This window comes from Aulonocara sp. 'chitande type north' Nkhata Bay, linkage group LG18 (genome assembly GCF_057382095.1).
Source record: "Aulonocara sp. 'chitande type north' Nkhata Bay isolate Kocher_YH1m ecotype deep benthic linkage group LG18, A_spYH_male_GT1.1, whole genome shotgun sequence".
Taxonomy (NCBI): Eukaryota; Metazoa; Chordata; class Actinopteri; order Cichliformes; family Cichlidae; genus Aulonocara; species Aulonocara sp. 'chitande type north' Nkhata Bay.
Genome location: NC_141361.1, coordinates 40,440,721 through 40,464,250, shown reverse-complemented (window position 1 = coordinate 40,464,250; position 23,530 = coordinate 40,440,721). Strand labels below are relative to the sequence as shown.

Below are 23,530 nucleotides of genomic sequence, written 5' to 3'. Positions count from 1 at the left end.
TACTATTAAAGCTGCAGACAGATGAATCCTTTCTGGAACCTTCCAGTCTCTCAGCTTTTTGTCACAACACGTTATTTGCAGGTTGACTTTCCAGCTGTTTACTTACATTCAGACAACTATTTGTATTGCAAATATTCTACAATTGCATGTTTACGTATGCAAATGTAGCATTAGCCTATTAACTTTGTGCTAATTTGCTTAAATATTTAGAAACATCTGGATTTTTTTAAATGTTATTCTATAAATTAATGAAAAAATGGTTATTAAATGTCATATGAAGAGGAATAAAGCTGCAGTTTGGTTCATGTAAGAATCACTGAGGGGACGATTCCACAGGAAAGTTGTGGGCAGAGGTTTTCATCGTGGACATGAATGTCATAGAAACTTTTAATGATTGCTTTGAACTGATGTACAGCGTACAATTTAAAAAGCATGTGTTAGGTGCACAAGTTTGAATTTATTTTGGATTTTCTACACAGGCTCATATGGATACAGCCACACTAATATATGGTTAAATGTCCCTTAGCATGTTGCACCTCAGCCAAATGCTTTGGTAGCCATCAGCGAGCTCCTGGTATATTTCTGGTTGGATGTTTGAGCACTGTTCTTGTTACCGTGTTAGATCACATGACTGTGCCAAAGGCGTAATTGTTGATTTGATGAAAAATTCGATTCCATGCACTTTGTGAAGTGTAACGGTACAGCCTCAGGGTCGATGCTAACAGCATGCTTGACAGTTGTGTTCTTATGTGTGGAGAAGTCATCTTTTGTCATCATGGCCAACTAGCTCAACATTTGATTAGAAACTGTCTCCAGAAGGCGTTCGGCGTGTTCATGTGGGCACAAATTTCAGTCAAGCTTGAAAGTGTTGGAGCAGGGACAGCCTCCAAGAGACCTTCCCAAAGTATTTACATCTACAGTTTTCCTTCATTGAGTGCTTGAACCTTCTGATTGTTCAGCGAGTTCAGTTGTAGCCAATCATGATCACTGCTGTCAAATCAAAAGAGACCTCAGCACCACTCATTCAAAGATTTAGGGCAGTGTATAATGTATAGCATATACACTGGACCCTGTGTGGATTAGAGAACAAAATCAATCCAAATTTGTCAGTCGGGTTCTTGTTTTTACAATCATTATAATAACATAGCGTCATATTGATGCCTGTGATGATTTCTATCAACAACAGGTTGAAACAAACTAAACAAAAACCAGCTGTGCAAACAATAATAACGTTGTTGTAACCAGGCTGAGGGTTTTATGGAGCACGTGGGTGTATGTGAAATGTTTAATTTAAAGAGTGTGGACTGTGTGTTTAATGAGAAGGCTGATTGTTGTGTTTTTGTGCCATTTGTCTTTTTGTCTATATTTTGTCCACATACATTTGAGAAAAATATGCTGAACTGCACACAAAAACTTTCATACAGCTTTGCATAAAACACGGACGGTGAGAGTGTCAGAAAGTAGTGGTGAAAGTTAATATTTAAACTTTTCTGCACAAACTGAAGTGTGCGTGGCCCCCTCTCACGTACAGGCGCAGACACGCACAAGAAGCGTTGCTGTGGGTATTCTTCAAAGGGCCCTGCGCTGGTTCCCTTCGTTTACTGCGTAGCTCTCGTCTACATCCACGCAAATTGCGTTCAGGTTCACTGGCGAGCCTTTTCAGCTGGTTAGCCAAACATCCATAGAAAAGAGATGAGCAGGAAAGCGAGACGAAGAAAACGCGAACAGTTTATAACAAGTTAGAAAAACAGAGACCCAAGGTCAGCGTAGAAACATCGAGAGCGGGTACGTACGTGAGCTCTGTCTGTAAACGAGCTAACCGTGTTTGTGTATGAGCACAAATTCGGCGTTAGCCAACATTGGCTATTTAGCTGGCTGCTTATCATGCTAGCCAGCGTTAGCTTCTGACAGGCAGTGCTTAGCTGCGCTAGCCGAATCCTTTAAGTATTCACTGTCGTGTGATTACAGTGGGAGTCATTTTATATGGCTTTGTTCCGTTTACTGTAGCACTGTCTGCAGTTAGCCACTTTAAATTTGTTTCAATGAAGCTGACATTGTCAAGCTGCAGTCTATGGGCCAACCACACACAAACTAATGTGGCCTAAATCTAACTTCCTGCGCTACCTAGCTTGATTGAGAGTTGACGAACAGTAACACCATAATAATTCCCAGCTCTGGCTAGCAGCTAACGTCGTGTAATAAATGCAGGTGTTTAGTTATCAGACTACACAGTGGCTTCTCCCCGTCCTGAGACGTGCTACAGTCCGATCAGCTAACCGTTAGCAGAGCTTCTCAGGTCAGCCTAAAGCTTTCTGTCTGTAGCTGTAAAACGTTGACAGCCCGCGGAACCAGTGAACAAAGCTATGGTTTGCACTCCTTTAGCTTAGCTTTGAAGTATGTACTATTACAGAGACTCAGAAATGAGTAAGAACTGTGGAGTGTGGGTGGCGAGACGAGGCCACGGCGATGCATTTAGATATGCTGTGTTTCTCCTACAGACCTCATGAAGAAGTCATTTCTGTCTGCTAGCAGTTGGTTAAAATGAACGGAGTAATGTTTACAGCTGCACGACAGGCGCTCAGTAGGTTTTAATACGAGCTAATTGATACACACATATCTGACCATCAGATGCATTTCAGATATGGTCTGCTATAAGAGCAGGGATGGTAATATACTGTCATACACTGATTGGCTCAGCAGTGTAAGGCCATGATGGCTGAGATGAGGCCAGTAGTATTGTTTTTAAATCACCTCTTGGGAAGTGCACGCAGGAGGTACTTAGTAAGCAGTGCCTCCAAACTGTGGTCAGCTGGCAGAGGAGGATGTTCTTTGTGTTTGCTCAGGCTTCACACAGGCCAGATGTATGTTTTTACTCACTAAAAACCCCAATACAAATGTTGGAACCAGCCTTTAAGTTTTCATTGCTCTTTATTACAAATTGAGAATGTAAATATTCTGAAACCACCATCCAAATACAAACGTGCAGAATCACATCAAGGTCTCTTATTCTGGCGCTGTGAGTCCGATGTAGGGCTGTGTATGTTACTCTGGTCTCATTAACCTGTAACCTTCAGGTCGCTGGTGATACCTAACAACGTTGGAGTTCATCTTTTTGTTCAGAATCAAGTGATCAGGCTTGTTATTCTGTTTTTCATAATCCGCCCACACCTGACGTCACCCACTCAAAGATTAGGTACAAGCTGTTTCTGAGCTTTGGCAGTGTGCATTTCTGTTCATCTTATAGATTGTATTAAAGATTTGTCCTGCATACACCACACAGATGTTCACTCTCCAGAAAAGTCACAAAAACAGCTAAAAATCTGTGTCAGGTTTGTTGTAAGTGTGGTTTCAGTGCAGATAAAAGTTCAGCACTTAAGATCAGGACGCATGTGTAGATTTCAGGGCTTCATAGATATTTGTTGCATGCTTTGACTGCTTTATTCATTTTCTCAAGCTTATCCAGTTCAGAGTTGTTTGTGGAGTGGAGCCTGTCCCAGAGAGGGGCACACCTGGACAGGGTGCCCCTCTCTGGCAGGGCTGACACAGACGGCCATTTGCACTCCTCATCTTTGGGCAATGTAAAAGTTAACGTAACCCTGCTGACCGCATGTCTTTGGACTGCTCGAAGTCACATTCAAACTCCATCCAGAAAGGAGCTGGTCTGTGTTGTGTAATATGCATTATGGATGCATGTTTTCCAGCATGGATGTTGGTATTCCTTCTGGAAGCCTTAATGAAGCTGTAATTTTGTGTAGTTGAGGTTATTTGTCGTTTTTCCCTGTGAGCTGCTCAACCTGACCAAGAGCTCTGTGTGAGGCTACAGAAGCTCTGCTGTTGCAGGGGATCGTAACAGAGCGACGTTTATAACAGAGTCTAATGTGACGAGCCTTTTTGTTAAGTAGCCCGAGTCCCTCATTTGGAGAACTAAACATGGTTAAAATAAATCAGTTCATTTTGTCAGAGCCGGTGGCAGCTGCAGGACGTGCTTCGGTAAATGTTATTCTTGTAGATCGGCACTCAGCTGTCACTTTATCAGTGTGGGTGCATGTCGTGTGTTGGGATGGATGCACGTGGAAGTCTGCACGAACAAGCGTTTGTCCCGTCGACGGGCTTCTGCTTCGTCTGTTTCTCGCTCGTCTTGATTGCAGTGCCCACACTTGTTGCTGAAATGAATCATGGGTCTGTGTGTAGTTAAGAGAAACATTTCCAAGCGACAGCAACGGTGCGAGTCGCGTCACGTTAATCCTTGCTGCGCTCAAACTTACTGTGTCGACTGAGGCAGCAGACTCGTGTACAGTCACCAATCGGAGCGCGCCATTCTGGGAAACGCTCTTCTCTTTGCTTCCTCCCGTCCTGCACTGATACTGTGTGATGTCGGGAGCACCGAGCTTCCCTCACCTGAACAAAGTTGGCCTCGTACACATCAGTTACTACAAGGTCTCGGTTTAGGATGGCTGAAACTACGGCCTGTTGCTACTGGTTCAGTTTTATTTCAGAAACATGAAGCACACAAAGCTCATTAGCAGTTTGTCTGGTTATGCTGAGATTAGCTGATTTTTGTCTTTGTGGTCCAAAGGGAAGTTGCAGAGTGCGCCGTGGTGCACAAACATCAACGCTCATAACATGATGATGTTTGTCCCGTGTCTGCTTTGCTTTCATGACTTTCAGCGTTATCAGCTGTAACAGCATAGAGCTGATGTCTGCTGAGCTTCAGTGTTTTATGTAAACTGTGGTTTCCCTCTAGGTCAACGTTATTGTGTTTCACTAAACTGAATGAAGATACATTTAGATTTCTGACATCATAATAATGCTTATTAAAACTCGGCAGCCTTTACTGAAATGATTTCTCTTCCGGTCACGGATCACCCGTTGCTCTGCTTCAGCGGGATACGGCTCAGTGTTTCCTGTTAGCGGCGTCAGAGGAACTCGCTGCTGTCTCCCAGATTTCCTTCCCCTCGTTGGTCCTTCACATCATCACCGTGAAGTGAACCTCACATCAACACTGCACAAGTCTGACTGACAGTTGAGCTTTTATACCAGTGTGAGCGGGAAACGTTATTCTGACGTGCTAAACTTCACCTTTGTTGGTGTTTAGCTTGGCTTCTGACTCGTGAACCCACGTGAACCTCGGCCCATTAAATATCTACAAGTTTGACTTGAAGTCATTCTTACTTCATGCTTGGACCTCAGTAAGCAGGAAGAGAAAAAGGAGCCTGGAATAGAATAACAGGGATGTGAAGGAACGGATGGAGTGAGAGGAAAACTGCAGGAAATGAAGGAATCGGAGTATCCAGGATGGGTGTTCCTATCAGAGGAGCCAAACACCAACCGGGCCTCCTGAAGGCAGATGTGCTCTGGTTTTCTGTTGCCATCCTGTGATGTCTGTGACGCGTTTGAAACTCCAGACTCTTACTCCATGAAACGTTGTTAGATTTAAAAAGGGGCAGTCGGCTGCTCCTCTGCCTTGTAATGGCTGCAGCACAACTATCAGCTGTGGGTTTCTTTCCCGTCTCAAGCCTGAAGCTCTCACAGAGTTTCATGCTGCTTGTTATCTGAGTGGTCCTTTAATGTAATTTGAGTTCAGCGCTCTCAGATTAACCACTCTTCTAATGAGGAAACTCTGGTCCACGTGCTCTATAGTTCACACAGTGAAAATGGCGGCACTGAAATATTTGATATTCATTTTTTTCTGTTTTTTTTCTCCTTAGGTGGTTCAACACGCGGCATTGCTCTCACCCAGGGGTCAAAGCTTCACCTGTTGTGTCACAGGAACAAGCAGCCGGGTTGTCTCTGTGGGACACGTGCACTAAAGCCAGCTAGCTTACGCCTGTGCCACTAAAGTATTACCTGAGTGTCAGATGTGGAAAAACCTCCCGACTCTTCCTGTCTGCTGTCATGTCTGAACCTGAAGCTGGTATAGCTTCCACGTCCACAATAGCATGTTAGCATATGGTTAAATACGGGCCTTTAACCTCATCCTTCCCATTAGCATCTCTGGCCCCTACAAGGGGGTTTACAGTCATTCGTGGTGGTCCCCCTCACCCCTTCATCTTTTCATTTCTCATTCATTCACTCATCCACATCAGCTCCACCGTACCGTCTCTGCTGACTAAAATCAGCTACAACCAAGCTGCCTCCGCTCTGATAGGCTAACTGCTAGGCTTTTGTTTTGGTGGTTATTTTGGTTGTATGGAATCGGCTTAATCGTGGAGAGGCCAGGCTACCACAAACTGATGGACTTTGACAAGCGAGGAGTCGGGGGAGGAGGGGGCGGGGGAGGAGGCGGAGGTGGTGGAGGTGGAGGCAAGGGGGAGACAGAGGATGTGAAGAGGATGTCTGGGGTGACAGGGAGCCGACCGGGGCACGGACGGGGAGCTGGCTCCAACTCTGGGGTTCTGATGGTCGGCCCAAACTTCCGGGTTGGAAAGAAGATTGGCTGTGGGAACTTTGGAGAGCTTCGGCTTGGAAAGAACCTCTACACCAATGAATATGTGGCCATCAAACTGGTAAACATACGTTTCTGCTTGTTAACATTTTAGAACTGTAGCAACACATGTGGTTGGTTTAACAAGGATACATCATAGGATACATACGCACGGTTAAGCTGACGTCTGCCTTGAGCTCAGGGACCGCTGCACAGACGCCATCAGCTTACTGGTCACCTCCTGTTGTTGTTGATCAGTTTGACCAGGTGGGGAACTCTGTGGTTCCAAGCATGTGGAACGCCTCTCGTCCTGATGTCAATCAGTCGATTAAAACATCTGCGCTCAGATTCAAGGTGTCCTGATGAGCTCATTGCTGTGAGGTTAATTCTAGTTTGTCTAAATTAACGTTATTCTCTTTTGTAGGAACCAATTAAGTCACGAGCGCCACAACTCCATCTAGAATATCGCTTCTACAAACAACTGGGAAGTTCAGGTGAGGTCTCTGTGCTTACCCCCCTCCCCATTGGACCCAGTGTCAGCTGAGACGGGCACCAGCCCACGTGCTGGATGAATGCTACGAATGAGCTGCATTACTGACTCTGGAGTTGTTTTAAATAGCTTTTTAGTGTTTAGTCCTGAGCTGTCATGCGTTCTTAGGGCTGGGCAATATGAGGAACATCTCATATCAACGTACGCGATATACAAATGTCATTTTCAGCCGCAGAATTCAGGAGACAAAATAAAACCGTTGACATTAAAAATGTGCTCCTTTGTGCTTATAACATATAAAAATTATAAGATTAAAAAATGTGACGACCTCAAATTACAGAAACCAAAGTGCAGACTGACGTAGAGCAGTCACAGGTTCAATTCAATTCAATTTTATTTATATAGCGCCAAATCACAACAAAAGTCGCCTCAAGGCGCTTCATAGATACAGAGAAAAACCCAACAATCATATGACCCCCTATGAGCAGCACTTTGGCGACAGTGGGAAGGAAAAACTCCCTTTTAACAGGAAGAAACCTCCAGCAGAACCAGGCTCAGGGAGGGGCGGGGCCATCTGCTGTGATTGGTTGGGGTGAGAGAAGGAAGACAGGATAAAGACATGCTGTGGAAGAGAGACAGAGGTTAATAACAGATATGATTCAATGCAGAGAGGTCTGTTAATACATAGTGAGTGAGAAAGGTGACTGGAAAGGAAAAACTCAATGCATCATGGGAATCCCCAGCAGCCTACGTCTACTGCAGCATAACTAAGGGAGGATCCAGGGTCACCTGGTCCAGCCCTAACTATATGCTTTAGCAAAAAGGAAAGTTTGAAGCCTGATCTTGAAAGTAGAGATAGTGTCTGTCTCCTGAATCCAAACTGGAAGCTGGTTCCACAGAAGAGGGGCCTGAAAACTGAAGGCTCTGCCTCCCATTCTACTTTTAAATACTCTAGGAACAACAAGTAGGCCTGCAGAGCGAGAGCGAAGTGCTCTAATAGGGTGATATGGTACTACAAGGTCATTAAGATAAGATGGGGCCTGATTATTTAAGACCTTGTATGTGAGGAGCAGGATTTTGAATCCTGGATTTAACAGGAAGCCAAAACAGGAGAAATCTGCTCTCTCTTTCTAGTCCCTGTCAGGACTCTTGCTGCAGCATTTTGGATTAGCTGAAGGCTTTTCAGGGAGTTTTTTGGACTTCCTGATAATAATGAATTACAGTAGTCCAGCCTGGAAGTAATAAATGCATGAACTAGTTTTTCAGCGTCACTCTGAGACAGGATATTTCTAACTTTAGAGATGTTGCGCAAATGGAAGAAAGCAGTCTTACATATTTGCTTAATATGTGCGTTGAAGGACATGTCCTGGTCAAAAATGACTCCAAGGTTCCTCACAGTGTTACTGGAGGCCAAGGTAATGCCATCCAGAGTAAGAATCTGGTTAGAGACCATATTTCTAGGCTTTTCAGGGCCGAGTACAATAACCTCAGTTTTATCTGAATTAAGAAGCAGAAAGTTAGCGGCCATCCAGGTCTTTATGTCTTTAAGACATTCCTGCAGTTTAACTCATTGGTGTGTGTTATCTGGCTTCATGGACAGATAGAGCTGGGTGTCATCTGCATAGCAGTGTAAATGTATGCTATGTCTTCTAATGATGCTGCCTAAGGGAAGCATGTATAATGTAAACAGAATTGGTCCTAGCACTGAACCCTGTGGAACTCCATAATTAACCTCAGTGTGTGAAGAGGACTCTCCATTTACATGCACAAACTGGAGTCTATTAGATAGATATGATACAAACCACTGCAGTGCAGTACCTGTAATACCTACAGCATGTTCTAATCGCTCTAATAGGATATTATGGTCGACAGTATCGAACGCTGCACTGAGGTCTAGCAGGACAAGCACAGAGATGAGTCCACTGTCAGAGGCCATAAGAAGATCATTTGTAACCTTCACTAAAGCTGTTTCTGTGATGAGCTCTGAAACCTGACTGAAACTCTTCAAATAAACCTCTGCAGATGATCTGTTAGCTGTTTGACAACTACTCTTTCAAGGATGTTTGATATAAAGGAAGGTTGGAGATTGGCCTATAATTAGCTAAGACTGCTGGGTCTAGAGATGCTTTTTGAGTAAAGGTTTAACTACAGCCAGCTTGAAGGCCTGTGGTACATAGCCGATTATTAGAGATAGGTTGATCATATTTAAGATCGAAGAATTAATTAATGGCAGGACTTCTTTGAGCAGTTTTGTAGGAATGGGGTCTAAAAGACACGTTGATGGTTTGGAGGAAGTAATTATTGAAGTTAACTCAGAAAGATCAATTGGAGAAAAAGAGTCTAACTTAACATCAATGGTACTAAGAGTAGCTGTAGATAATATTACATCTGTGGGATGATTACTGGTCATTTTTTCTCTAATGATAAAAATTTTATTTGTGAAGAAGTTCATGAAGTCATTACTAGTTAACGTTAAAGGGATGGTTGGCTCAACAGAGCTCTGACTGTTTGTCAGCCTGGCTACAGAGCTGAAGAGAAACCTGGGGTTGTTCTTATTTTCTTCAATCAGTGATGAATAGTAAGATGTTCTGGCTTTGCGGAGGGCTTTCTTATAAAGCAGCAAACTATTTCTCCAGGCTAAATGAGGATCCCCAAAGAACATACCTGTTCTTTGGGGCGTGGGGAGACGTTGACATGCTGAGTTTAAAACACTTTGTTTTGCAGTGGACGACCTTTCAGCTGGTGGAATAAATTTGTGGTACTGCTGCCTTTTGCAGCAATAGTTTTACGGTTTGTAAAAATGCTGCAGCTTCACTGGTGTGGAACTGGTTTAGCTTTCGTCCGTCAGATACAACCAAACACTATTTTTGGTAGCGCATGCTAGCGGGCCGTCGTTATTACCGTGTTGTTTGGAAAATACGGCGCACTTAAAATCAATCCTTTGATTTTTCTGAAAGTCGACAGAGCCCCTTATAATCCCGTGTGCCTTATGTATGAACTCTGGTTGTGTTTACTGACCTCGAAACGATTTTATGTACACGGCGCTCGAAAATCTGTCAAATGTTTCAGTACGACTTTGCTAAGCTACGAAGCCGCACCGCTTGATGGATTGTTGGAGCTTTACGGCTATCGTAGGCGGAGCCTCGCGGAGTGATACGTACTGTGCTTCAACATAATGTTACCGTACTGTGTGTGTTTAACCTCTTTAAGTTTTGTGGATATTATACATGGTTATTCTGAGGATATGTCGGCCAGTTTCCACTGGAAATGCCAGCAAGGAATTTGCACTGTTAAAGTTTATATAACTTTAATGCACATAAAAAAACAGCTGCTTGTTTAAGTGGAAATGCATTGATGGTTTTTTGCACTAATAAAGTTGTGGAGTTGTAAAGTATTTTGTCTCGTGTCAATTATATCGTCAGTTATATCGTTATCACAAATTTTCAAATGTATATGGTGATGAATATTTTTGGTCATATCGCCCTGCTCTAGTTTGCACTATAACTTGAATAGTACAGTTTTCTGGTGCGTGTCAGACCTCCCATGACCAAGCCGTGTCCGTGCTGCAGCGTCCGCCCCTCATTTAGGAATAAGGTCCTCGGTTTGTCTTCACCGGCCATGCTGGGATTCCCCACGCCTGCATCCAAACCGTGAGAAAGTATCGTAAACAGTGGATTTTGCGAAACCACCAAACAAACGATGGCGTCTAATATGAGACAATAGATGTTTCTTCATATCGCACAGCCCTACATGTTATTATCTGTTAAAATGAGGAGTGATCACAGTCCATCAACTATGCTTTGTTCTTCCATTGGACACCCAGAGGGTGTACCCCAGGTGTTTTACTTTGGACCATGTGGTAAATACAATGCTATGGTTCTGGAGCTACTGGGACCCAGCTTAGAAGATCTGTTTGACCTCTGTGACAGGACTTTCTCTCTAAAGACTGTACTTATGATAGCCATACAGCTGGTAAGTCAGTGTTCACATTTGAATGTTCAGACGTTAACCACCGGTAGTTTACCGAGCCGCTGAATCGGTTCTGCTCTCGTCTTGTCCCCTAGATAACTCGCATGGAGTTTGTCCACACCAGAAGCCTGATCTATAGAGATGTGAAACCCGAGAACTTCCTGGTTGGCCGACCGGGTTCCAAGAGGCAGCACACGATCCACATCATCGACTTTGGCCTGGCGAAAGAATACATTGACCCAGAGACCAAGAAGCACATCCCTTACAGAGAACACAAGAGTCTAACTGGCACTGCTAGATACATGAGCATAAATACACATCTAGGGAAAGGTGAGCGTCTTCATCCGGTCATATATTCACACATGGCAGGTGCCCACATATGACAGCAGCTCTTGCATTGTGTGCCCACTGTGCCAGCTGATAATTCACATTAACTTATTTTAACATATGTGATATTTACAGTATTTGCCTCGGTCTTAGTTACACAGGATGCATTCAGACACAGTACTAAGTGCTGGTGAAGGACTGAAATTGCAGCTGGTGCCTCAACACGTGAAACTCTGAAGAGAGGAGCTGAGCGTCACGTGTTCAGCCTGACTTTGTAACGAAGTGATGATGTGGTCAAAGACTGTTATGACACATTTACCATCCTGGGGCTGTCTGTAGCAGACTGTGTCATGTTGTTACGGTCCAGCCATGCCGTCTAAGCCTGGTCTCTCGTGTTGTTTCAGAGCAAAGCCGGCGGGATGACCTGGAAGCTCTGGGCCACATGTTCATGTACTTCCTGCGAGGCAGCTTGCCCTGGCAGGGACTCAAGGTGAGGAGACGGGCAGCTTTCCATCGGTCCAGCCCCTTCTTGTTTTCTTCGCCTGCCTCTCTTGTTGGGACTTGTCTTCAGTCACTCTGCATACAGATGGCTCACTGTGTGTCTCTTCATTAGGCTGACACTCTGAAAGAACGTTATCAGAAGATAGGAGACACAAAACGAGACACCCCAATAGAGGTCCTCTGTGAGAACTTCCCAGGTTTGTATTGACTTGTTAGAAAAGCCTATTTCATGTGTGCGCCTGTGTGGGTTGGGTGGTCTCATACCTGTCTGTGTATGTAACAGAAGAGATGGCCACCTACTTGCGGTATGTGCGTCGGCTTGACTTCTTTGAGAAGCCGGACTACGACTATCTGAGGAAACTCTTCACAGACCTCTTTGACAGAAATGGATACGTCTTTGATTACCAGTACGACTGGACTGGGAAGCCACTGGTTAGTGTGTGTGCGTGTGCATGTGCGTGCGTATGTGTGTGTGTGTCTTGAACGCACGTTGTGGCTTGTTGCAGGCTCAGAGCTAAGGTTGGCCCAGTACATGAGCCAACCTTAGCTCATGTACTGATTGATGGGCTGTGTTTACAGGAACTGAAACTGCATCAGTTTAGATCCTGTCGTCCGCACAGACGCAGTTCCTCATGTATTCTTCGTTATGCAGCATTTTATATGAACGGCTGGAGCGAGGGTGCCAGAAATCACAAACCAAAGGGTGCCCTTACAGTCTGTCACCAAGGGTCAGGCCACAGGTTCTGATGGCCCTGAACATGGGTGGTTATTAGAAACAGAACGCACTGCACCATAACAGAAGAGAGGGAGCCATCTTTAACAGGGGACGGACTCCCTCTGCAGGCAGACTACACACCAACGGAGCAGTGGGACCAGCAGCAGTATTTAAGCTGTTTGCAAGTTGGTAGACAGCAGAGCTAACAGTGTGTGGGCTCTGTGGGCAGCAGGAGTGGTTCACATCTTAGTGAAAAGGGTTTAAACTAAGGGGTGACTGTGATTACAGGGCTGTATACGTGCAGGCGGGGCCTCAGATATCACTGGTGATCCAGTTTGAATGCTTGACTAGAGGTGTCTCCAGCCAGGGCACGTGGGAGTGTGATATCCCATAATATGTGTTGGAACAACTGAAAGCCAACAGCAATTTTCAGTGAGGAACAGCTGCAAAAAATAGGAGCACTGAGCTGCACCCCCGAGTACGTTAAAACGACAAAGTTTATAAAAAGAGTTGAACTGCTTGGAGAGGTAAAAACAGTCTCCCTCCATGGTTCATTGCGTCTCTGAGAACAAGCTGAACACAGTGTCCAGCTCAGCTGTCTGCAACAGCACTGCTTATTTCTACTGAATTATACAAAGCTGACTTATTATAACGTTTTCTTTTAAAACAGTCGGACTGACTGCGCCGTGTGCCCCGCTGCGACTGCGCGGTGTGCCCCGCTGCGACTGCGCGGTGTGCCCCGCTGCGACTGCGCGGTGTGTCCCGCTGCGACTGCGACTGCGCGGTGTGTCCCGCTGCGACTGCGACTGCGCGGTGTTCCCCGCTGCGACTGCGCGGTGTTCCCCGCTGCGACTGCGCCGTGTTCCCCGCTGCGACTGCGTCGTGTGTCCCGCTGCGACTGCGTCGTGTGTCCCGCTGCGACTGCGCGGTGTGTCCCGCTGCGACTGCGTCGTGTGTCCCGCTGCGACTGCGTCGTGTGTCCCGCTGCGACTGTGCCGTGTTCCCCGCTGCGACTGTGCCGTGTGTCCCGCTGCGACTGCGTCGTGTGTCCCGCTGCGACTGTGTTAGTGGGTGAATGGAGTGTTCCACACTGATGTTTCCTCAGTAATTTTAATGTGACATGTCGATTGACTCCAGCTTAAGCCCAAATAAGGAAACGTCTGATAGCACAGCTGTGTATTAGCTGTGTACATTTTCTGTGTTAACCCTTTGTTTTGTGCTTAGCCCACTCCGATTGGTCCGGTGGCCAGCGAGACTCCACTTCAGACGAGCAACCGAGATAAAGCACCACAAACCAAAAACCAGGTAGGCACTGATTATAGACAAACGTGGAGCATGTCCTCGTTAGTGTTGGCACTCAGGGGTTCCCTCTGTAACAACAAACCACAGCAGGAATACCCAGTTAAGGCTGAACACAATAAACAGAATAAGTTATTCATTCTTATTCTTCTATTTTTGTACTACTAAAGTACCATGATTACAAATATTTTAGTGATATAATATGGATCAGTCATATGGGTGGGATGTTGAAGCCTGTTTTACTGTGCATGACTTAAAGAACTAAGGTGAGGCATGTCTTTCCCCATAAGTGTTCATAATGAAGCCACCACAAGAATTGCACTTTGATTATAGAACTTTTGGGTTGGGTCATGGTTATGGTTTGGTCATGGTTATGGTTTGGTCATGGTTGTGGGTATGGTCGAGTCATGGTTATGGTCGAGTCATGGTTGGGTCATGATTATGGTTGGGTCATGGTTATGGTCGAGTCATGGTTGGGTCATGATTATGGTTGGGTCATGGTTATGGTCGGGTCATGGTTATGGTTATGGTCGAGTTATGGTTATGGTTGAGTTATGGTTGTGGTTGAGTTATGGTTATGGTTATGGTCGAGTTATGGTTATGGTTGGGTCATGGTTATGGTTATGGTTGAGTTATGGTTGTGGTTATGGTTGAGTTATGGTTATGGTTGGGTCATGGTTATGGTTATGGTTGAGTTATGGTTATGGTTGAGTTATGGTTGTGGTCGGGTCATGGTTGTGGTTATGGTTGAGTTATGGTTATGGTTGAGTTATGGTTATGGTTATGGTTGAGTTATGGTTGTGGTTGGGTCATGGTTATGGTTATGGTTGAGTTATGGTTGTGGTCGGGTCATGGTTGTGGTTATGGTTGAGTTATGGTTATGGTTGAGTTATGGTTATGGTTATGGTTGAGTTATGGTTGTGGTTGGGTCATGGTTATGGTTATGGTTGAGTTATGGTTGAGTCATGGTTGAGTCATGGTTGTGGTTGGGTCATGGTTATGGTTATGGTTGAGTTATGGTTATGGTTATGGTTGAGTCATGGTTGAGTCATGGTTGTGGTTGGGTCATGGTTATGGTTATGGTTGGGTGGGCAGAATAATAAAACATCCAGAACCACACCAAATGTATTTATGCTTATGGCTATGGGTAGTTTTGTTTATAACCATGTTGAAGATCGGAGTTGAGAGTAGTGATGTCATGTATGATGTCATGTATGGTCTTGTGGAGAGTGCTGCATTATGAATTCTTTTCAGGGTATATTCAGTCTGTGTATAGTGACACTTTAGTCTGTTTTAACCTGCAGGCTGCTGTTCCACCTCGATGGCTTAGTTGGTGGTAGCAACATGTTTCAGGCTCACTGGGACATGTTTACTGTGGGATTGCGTCGCCTCTTCACCTTTTTAGAAGGCATTTGTTTTCTTCTCTCTCACCGGTGTTTTGCTCGTCCACTGCCGAGTGTTTTATTTTTGATGAAGTGAAGATCAGTGTTGTGTTTTCCAGCCTTGTCTCTTACTCATAGATTTCTATTCTTAAAGAGCCTGTGTGCAGTTTTACACTGACAGACACCTTCAGCACATACCTGTTATTTGTCATTATAAGCCCACTGTTACTGCTTTCTTGTTATTTACAGCAGGTAAAATAAATCTTGAACATATTAGTTTTCTAAATAAATATATTTGTAAATGGCATGAACTTCTCACTAGATGTTGATAAACAACACAGGAAATGACAGAGAGGAAAAACTAGTGAACACATGAAGACTGTGTGGACGTCCTAACACCTGCTGAAGTCTCTAAGTAATTAAAAAGTGATCCTGCCACTAAGGCTACGTTCACACTGCAGGCGAAAGTGCATCAAATCCGACTTTTTTTGACCCTGTGTGACTAGGGATGGGTCCCGGTATCTGGTGCCATTATGGAAAACACAAACTTTGTCCAAAACCTCTCATGTTTAGCTGTTTCCCACTTATTCTTTGGTCATTTTAGCCTTTTTGGCCAGGGTGAAGGGAGCATCTGCCATCAAACAAGAGGACAGCCGCATGTAGCTATGATGATGTTTGCTAGTTCACCTTACATGCATTAATGTAATAACGTGGTTAGCCTACTCCACGTAAATTACACACGAACAACATTAAGCTACTCACGCAGAGAAGAACGGCTGCTGCTGCATCCTCATCCTCATCATTTCTGCTACACTGGCAGGGCGGGGCCAGGACTCCGGGTCTGATAACAGGCACCACACCCGCAGTAGATGTGCTCGGTGTGAGGTCTCGCAGCAAGCTATCAAATACGGCGCATTTCTCGGCTTTTAACAAAACGCTATGCGTCGCCAGGTGTTTCATCACATTCGAGGTGTTACCTCCTTTGACAGTATCACAGTATCAGCTTAAAGCACTTGTTGCTGCTGAGTTTGCATCTTTTGCTGTGAAGTACAGCCAGACTTTGACCGCTTCGCCTTGGGCATTTTTAATCTGTAGCTCTGCTCTAAAAGAACGTACGTACCTGGGCCCGCCTACTATCCTCGAAACGTAAAATGATTGGCTAGAATCCAAAGTGTATCACAGCTCAGGAAAATAAAGCACCGAAATGTGCGCTGCTTTTCGGTCTGGTTACTACCGTTTATGTCAGAACATACCGGTACCCATCCCTATTGTTTAAGCACTGCTTCCAGCCAAGAGTGATACCATATATGCCCCATAGCTGCAGAAAAGGCTAACATTGTTATCTTTTTACAAAAAACAGCTGAACATGAGAGGTTTTTGGACAAAGTGTGTGTTCTCCATTCTTTAAGCACCGGTTCGAGCACCGTTTAAGCACCGGCACCATTTCAAAAGTACCAGTTTGGTACTGGTATCGGATAAAACTTAAACAATACCCATCCCTATGTGCGACCAATATCCGATCATGGTGTGACAGTGTGAATGGCGCGAATCCAAGATCTTCAAATCTAATCTGGGTCACTCTCGTATGTGGCACTGAATCCGATACATACCTGTTTCAGGAAGCGACTGCTGTTTGATGGTCACGTCGCACTAAATCCGTCTTTTACGTCACTGACACAAGACAGACGCTGATTATCAGCGCCGCAGAAGACATCGTGAACGCTTCCTGACCATCCTGTGAAACTGTTGGGAAGACAATGTTGGAGAAACGTGAACATTTTATTTGTACTGTATAATCTGCAGCTATCCTTTGAAGCACCGCTCCTCTAAAACAGCAATCAGGATCATTATTAGGCCAAATGTAAATAATAAAATAACTTTATAACTTAAAGCAAAATTGGGAAACGTAAAGTCCGAAACAGTCAAACATACTGTTGCTCTGGGTCTAAACAGAGCGCGTTGTGTGTGACGTCTTCTTTTGTGCATGCGGCTGCTTTGAGCGTTCACACTAGAGCGCGTTTGCTGTCGCATTTTATTTGTAGAGTGAACGAGCAGACAAAAAAATCAGATTTGATCCAAAAATTGGAATTGAGCTTTAAGACCTGCAGAGTGAACGTAGGCTAAGTGCACATTGATACCAGCTGGCTCAGGCCCAACCAGAGGCCTATAAAAAGTTTCACCCTGAAACCTCTCATGATGTCATGATGTGACCTCTGTTGGCACTGGTTCCAGAAGCTTTACTGGACTACTGAAGGTTCCAGTGAGCTCTGTTAATAATAATCCAGAAGTGGGAAAGACATCATTTCACTGTAAACCAGGTGCTTCCTGCAAGGTTTCAGACGCAGACGAGTGAAACGACTTATCAGCAGGTACAGTTGCTTCAAAGTAAACGATAAGTAATGCACTCGTATGCACGCTCACCACGCAAGACTTCATAGCTGAAGCACAAACATAATGAGGTACATTTAAAGTTTGCTGAACAACATTTAGACAAGCCTGGGAAAAACTGGGAGAGTAGAGTCTGGTCACATGAGACCAAAACTGACCTCTGGATGCCAGAATACACCCCATGTTTGGAGGTGAACGGCACTGCACCCCCAAAACACCAAATGGTGTGGGGCTGTTTTTCAGCATACAGCACTGTGATTCAAATAATTAAAGGATGAGTGGAAAAATGTCCTGAGAGTCTTGATAAAAACCTGCTGCCACCTACCAGGATGATGAAGATGAAACGAGGGGACAGTGATGCCAAACACAGCCAACAAACTCTGTTAGTTTCAGAGAGACAAACCAAAGCTGCTAGAATGACCCGGAACCTTCTGGACTGTGTGGCAGCACGGCGCCTGTGTGCACGTCTTCATGTGTTCAATGCTTGATCCCGGTGTCATTTCTCATTATTACACGTACTTGGAAATGTGCAAAGAATCAAAGCGTAGCTGTTTTACACTGAAAATAAAAATGAGCACATATATTGAAATGTGTGCTTTGAATGATTAGTTTTGTACAGCCACGCCAGTGTGAGACCTTTGATGCTGTTTCCATAGTAACCCTATAAGAAGACCGCCTTTGTTCTGGTGGCGGTGTTTTTGCTCGCACATGCAGACCCAGCAGAGGAAGCATGCATGTTTTTCATGTAGTTTAATATGATGACCCAGCCTTGAACTGTGGTTTAGCAGTTAGTCCTCATGGTAGGTGAAGCTGAAGGACCCTTTTTGTGGGGGTCTCCTCTCGTGTGCACTTTCCTGTGCACTCTAATGCTACTGCACACTTGAGTGCTCACCTCCACCAAATACTGACCGTTTCTTTTCTGTTTCCTTTTCCACTCTTTCTCCATTCTCATCTCTCCTCACCCGATCCTCTGCTCCATCTGCCTTTCTGCTCCCACCACCTCCTCTTTCCATCTCCCAAACACTGTTCCACCTCACCTCTGCGGCCCTCCTTTCCCATCACCAATTCACCTTTCCTCTTCTCTACCTCCACCCTTCCTGTTTCTCCTGTGATCGGCTCCTCTAGTCTCCAGAGGGGAAAGGCAGCGAGTCCCAGCCCACTCCAGTGACCAATCGAGAGCTTCTGGGCTCCCATCTCACTGCTGATAGGCTGGGCGGGTCTGTCCAGGTACTGAGAGGAAGGGTTGGCTCTGTCTGTCTGTCTGCCTGTCTGTCTGCATGACTTCCTCTGTCTCTGCAGAAGGGCTGATCTCAAGTCTGTTACAAAGCTGAAATATCCCCACACGCGGGACCAGTTCTTACCACATCATGTTTGATAGTGTCCTACATTAATTTGGCAGTATTTATGTCTTCACCCTTCTGTTACTGTCAGCTTTAGAGGGGGGGCTCCTCTGTAGATGGAGAAGAGGTTACAAAGGTCACGTGATGATGTTTGAACACATCAGTGACAAAGAACCATCAGTTCATAATTAGCAGATTAGTTATTGCTGAAAAACCAAAAGTGGAACTTGTGGCTCTGCTGATGAAACGTTTAGTCAAGTATCCAGATTACTTAAACGTGTTGATCATCGTTTGTGTGCACAAGTTACACCTTTTCCAATTGCCCGATCAAAGATCAGCTGGTGAGGTGGATGTGTCGGTGTTGCTGTTTGCCTCGAATACATGTGACATGGTGGTAACAGCGTCACGACGGCAAACACTTTATCTGGCAGCTGTGTCGTGCTGCGTGTCGTGCCCAGCAAACGTGCGGCGACATCAAATCAAATGTTTGGTCTGTGATTTCTGCAGGTGTGGAAGCAACACGCAGAGCTTCACAGCAGCATGTGTAGCACTGTGAGATAAATATAATGAACAAGGCAAAGATGATTTGTATACACGAGTCTGCTGTCATGTTGCTAAACACGTGTCCCCTCTGGTGACCTGTGAGCGTTTGGAATGGCGGTGGCGTGTTTTTAACACAAAGCGTTGGCAGCTGCTTTGGTCAGACGCACGCTCGGCCTCGTTCTCGTCACTTCTCTCTGACGTGTGAGAGGTTTGAGGAAGATTTCAAAGAAACGAAAAAGCAAACATTTTCATCAGCAGTAGAAACCGCGTGAAACAAACGGAGCCATCGAGCAGACTGTGTGTGCTGCATGGCAGTAAAACATGTGGACGTGCGTGCAGAGCTGTTGTGTCCACATCAAGCTCAAATTCATCCTCTCGTCTGTGTATGAAGAGTTTTAGTGTTTAATGAAAAACCCCAAATTGACCCCAAACGCCACCTGGGTGGGAACGAGCAGTTGGATCTGACTGAATGTGGACATAATGTCGACTTTTTTGATTTCTTTTCTTTGTTCCACCAAATTTCAGAAGTGTGACCTCTGTGCTCATCACGCTTCTCCAATTCTGTCCTTCAGGTGATGAGTTCAACCAACGGTGAGCTGAATACGGATGACCCCACTGCAGGACACTCCAATGCACCAATCACAGCCAACCCAGAGGTTGAAGTCGCTGACGATACCAAGTAAGAATTCAAGAATTACAATCTTTTTTTATTTTTCACTTCAGTGTAGGTTCAGTTTTTTCTTTCAGCTCAGATTTAAACTGAGGAAACGAGACGTTCCTGTGGGCGGTGCTGTAACACACTCACACCCAGCATCACTGCTTCACACACACAGTAGACTTTTACTCTGAAACTTCCTGCTTCAGGAAGTGCTGACTCTGCATTCACTGTATGTTGACAAACCTGTCACAGTGCTGTGTGATTGTATCATCAGCTAGCTGTGCGCCTCTCAGCCACTGCACAGGCTGAGCCCATCTTTGGGGATAACACAGTAATAACTGTTTTGGGAACATTACATATTAATAATGTAATCAGCAGTGATGGAGCAGACGATGGGACACACAGGAGGCTATAGAGATCGACAGACCACGTGACTTTCGTGCATTGCATTGTGGGTATGAGTGGCAGCAAAGTCAAAACACTGCATCAAGCGCTAGTATTTCCAGCACCGCTAATCATTAATTCTGTGGTTTTAATCCCTACTTGCATTTTATTTGCTCCCAAAAACAGCTCTGTACAAAACGACAGAAACACGGCAGCTCTGTACGAAGACAGAAAGGTAGGAGGAAAAACTGAAAGGAGTGGAAGGGTCAGACCCACACGAGCACAGAGTGGAGTAAGCACGTTAGCGTGCTGCACAACTTTCATCACGCACACATTTATTATTATGTGGTCCTAAGTGTGAGCGCACACGCTCAACATGTTTAGTAACTTCAGATCCTGCAACAAGCCCAGGGCCAGTTTACTTTGGTGATTTGGACGATTCCATCTCACAGCTGCTGTTACAGACCAACACCATGTATTTGTCCTTTCAGGTTGTAGTGTTACACAACATTTTCAGATCTAGTAGAAATAAAACGAGTGTTTCGTAATTCATTCAATTTGTTGTCTTTATTTATAACTGGCATTACTGTTTCGTTCTGTTACAGAGTCTTACAGGAAAGAGGCAACGTTGTAAAAATCCATCAGCTTTATTAGCTGCTTCGGTGAAAAACAAATCAACAATGCAAAACAACATACTGAAACAGTTATTCATCACTTGATTGCTTCAATACAACACTTGGGCACATGTATGCAGACGTTTCGTGGCTGTTTTGATCTCGCGCTCTCTCTTCACCGATCAAATCTGGCTGTGTTAGCAGCTTTAAACTCGGTCTGACCCAGGCTGATGGAGGGGCCCAGTCTGGATCACATCCCAGCATTTTGTAGGCTGGTTTTCCTACAAAACACAACAAACATTAGTCCACAAAACCACAGTGAACAAAGCAGCAAAGCAACGAATTCAAATCAATATAAGATTTATTTGTAACCTACATCAACAAAAAATGTTGAAATGCTTGGAGCAGACTAACCTGTGAGCTGCAGTGTTCTGGGACGTTATATTTGGTCTTCGAATGGCTGCAATCCAGGCCATCCGTCGCCTCTTTGGTACTTCGGAAACATGACTTGAACAATTTCTCTTCCACGATGGAATCCGATAAAAACGATCTCTTTACCCGTCGGCTTCCCCTGGCTGTCATGTGACTATTGCAGTTAATAATACAACAGCTTCTTGCCATTCTTTGTTTCTTTTTATCACTGTGTGACTGTTTTCATATGAAAGCCTGCGTGCACTAGTACCACTTGCCACTCGTACCTACAATCCTTTGCGGTTTTACCCCAGAAATGACGTCACATTTTTAATCTCTGTCATGGGCCTCTTTCACTGCAGGAGCTACTGGGTGTTTTTTGGGTGCTGCACACCTTTTTATTTGTGCCCGTTGCAGTATCGCCTCCTGTAGGAAGTCTTAAAACGCTGCCACAGCAGGGCAGCATTTTAAATCCCCAGCAGAACAAAGGAAGGGGATCGGTGACAGCGTGCATGCACCACATGCGTGCACCACATGCTCGGCTATGCAGCATGTGGTGCGGTGTGGCAGCATCACCGTGGCTGCTGCTGTGCACAGATACACAGAACATGTAAATGACAGACTGTTAACAGCAGCTTGTGTGTTGCAGGTGCTGCTGTTTCTTCAAGAGGAGGAAGAGGAAAGCTCTCCAGAGACACAAATGAAGACAAACAAGGGAACCTGTGGCTCTCCTCTTCACATCTGTTCTTTTTGTTTCTTTCTCTCACCCCTGTCCTCTTCCTCACCTCTGCTAACGGGTGTTAGCTGGTATACTGGTTTCTACTGGTCTGGACCGAGCAGTGAAGAGAGCGTTTGCTGCCTCTACCAGCAACGATCCCCTTGTGTATTTATGGCCAAAGACTGAAGTGAAACCAGAGCAGCACAGACTGCTGCAGGGAAACATGTGGCCGTAAGACTACAGCTGATGGACTGAAAAACAAGTTGGCGACTGGATTCAGCTGCTTTCCCCCTTTCCCGTTACTGAGCGGTTCAGAGGAGAGACGAGTGTGTTTGTGAGGATATATGAGAGAGGACTCCAAATACAAGCGTGCAATGAGTCACACGTGCACACCCACTGCACACTTTTCTGGAGCTCATTCCAAATCGATTTCATGGACAAAGAGATGCAGCTCGCGCAGTCATTCAAGTTTTTATTCCTTAGGGTCAAAGGAAGAGCACTGTGAGTGGACTGGACTATTTCCTGAAATGGACCAGGCTCGGTGAATTCCTGAATCCCTTTCAGAGGAAAAACCCACGACCACCAGAATCAAAAGTTTAAAAGAAGTTTATGTAAAATCGATGCTTTGTTTCCTGTTTTAATTTGTAACTAAAAACAGAAAAGACTTCTGTTTTCATCCTGCTTTCCCATGATTTCAGTTGTTCACAAACTTTGTGTTTTGTAGTTTCTAGTGTGTTCCTCAAAATGTTTTTTTCCTAAATAACTTTTAATTTTCTTTTTTTTCTTTCCCCCTCTTCCTCTCTGGGTTGGGGGATGGGACGTCAGATAACTCCATTAAAAAACAACCAAACAACTTTAAAGCTGAGCTTCATTCAGGCTGTAATCCGTCCATTCATGTGTTTCTACCTCTCACAAACCGTGCTGGCAGCCCAGAGTCCAGTCCTTACATTCAGCCTCTACTGGGAAATGTTGAGGACTAGACCCAGAACACGCCTGTCATGTTCCAGACTCTGCTGGGGCTGCTACATGTTGGCATCATTGACCGTGTTCAGCAGCTCTTCCCTCAGGTTTATGTGATGCTTTCATCAGCTCCATGTACACAAGGAGTCAAAATAGTTTTAATAAGGAAGTAAAAACACAAGTGCAGTCACTACGGTAACAGCACAATAGATTTCTTTGTATTCATAAACACAAATGCAGTACAAGCTGCCTGTGCTTTGACAGTGCTGACATGAGAATGCATGAACTGAACTGATTTGTCAACCATTCATTAGACTCTGTTTAGACTGAGGCGGGCATGGAAGCTGTGAAAGTGGTGTGAACAGGGTCCAGTGGGCTGGTAATGTGTGCAAAGTCCATCCTGGTTA

At 44.9% G+C, this 23,530-nt stretch overlaps 1 protein-coding gene across 3 annotated transcripts; it reads left to right on the top strand.

Annotated features, from left to right (window-relative positions):
• Window positions 1–1,584: 1,584 nt before the first annotated feature.
• Window positions 1,585–23,023, top strand: LOC147309241 (casein kinase I-like). Of its 3 annotated transcripts, none has more exons than XM_086273323.1 (12): window positions 1,585–1,785; window positions 5,709–6,506; window positions 6,849–6,918; window positions 10,738–10,886; window positions 10,979–11,213; window positions 11,615–11,700; window positions 11,824–11,908; window positions 11,995–12,143; window positions 13,651–13,731; window positions 18,621–18,722; window positions 19,951–20,057; window positions 22,095–23,023. In XM_086273323.1, the coding sequence occupies exons 2-12, from the start codon at window positions 6,234–6,236 to the stop codon at window positions 22,147–22,149; spliced, it is 1,392 nt and encodes a 463-aa protein (XP_086129449.1). In that variant the 5' UTR covers window positions 1,585–1,785; window positions 5,709–6,233; the 3' UTR covers window positions 22,150–23,023. The 3 variants fall into 3 exon arrangements, with proteins under 3 accessions (XP_086129449.1, XP_086129450.1, XP_086129452.1); XM_086273324.1 differs by lacking the exon at window positions 1,585–1,785 and adding an exon at window positions 1,860–2,296; XM_086273326.1 differs by lacking the exons at window positions 1,585–1,785; window positions 18,621–18,722 and having other exon boundaries at window positions 6,292–6,506.
• The last annotated feature ends 507 nt before the right edge of the window (window positions 23,024–23,530 follow it).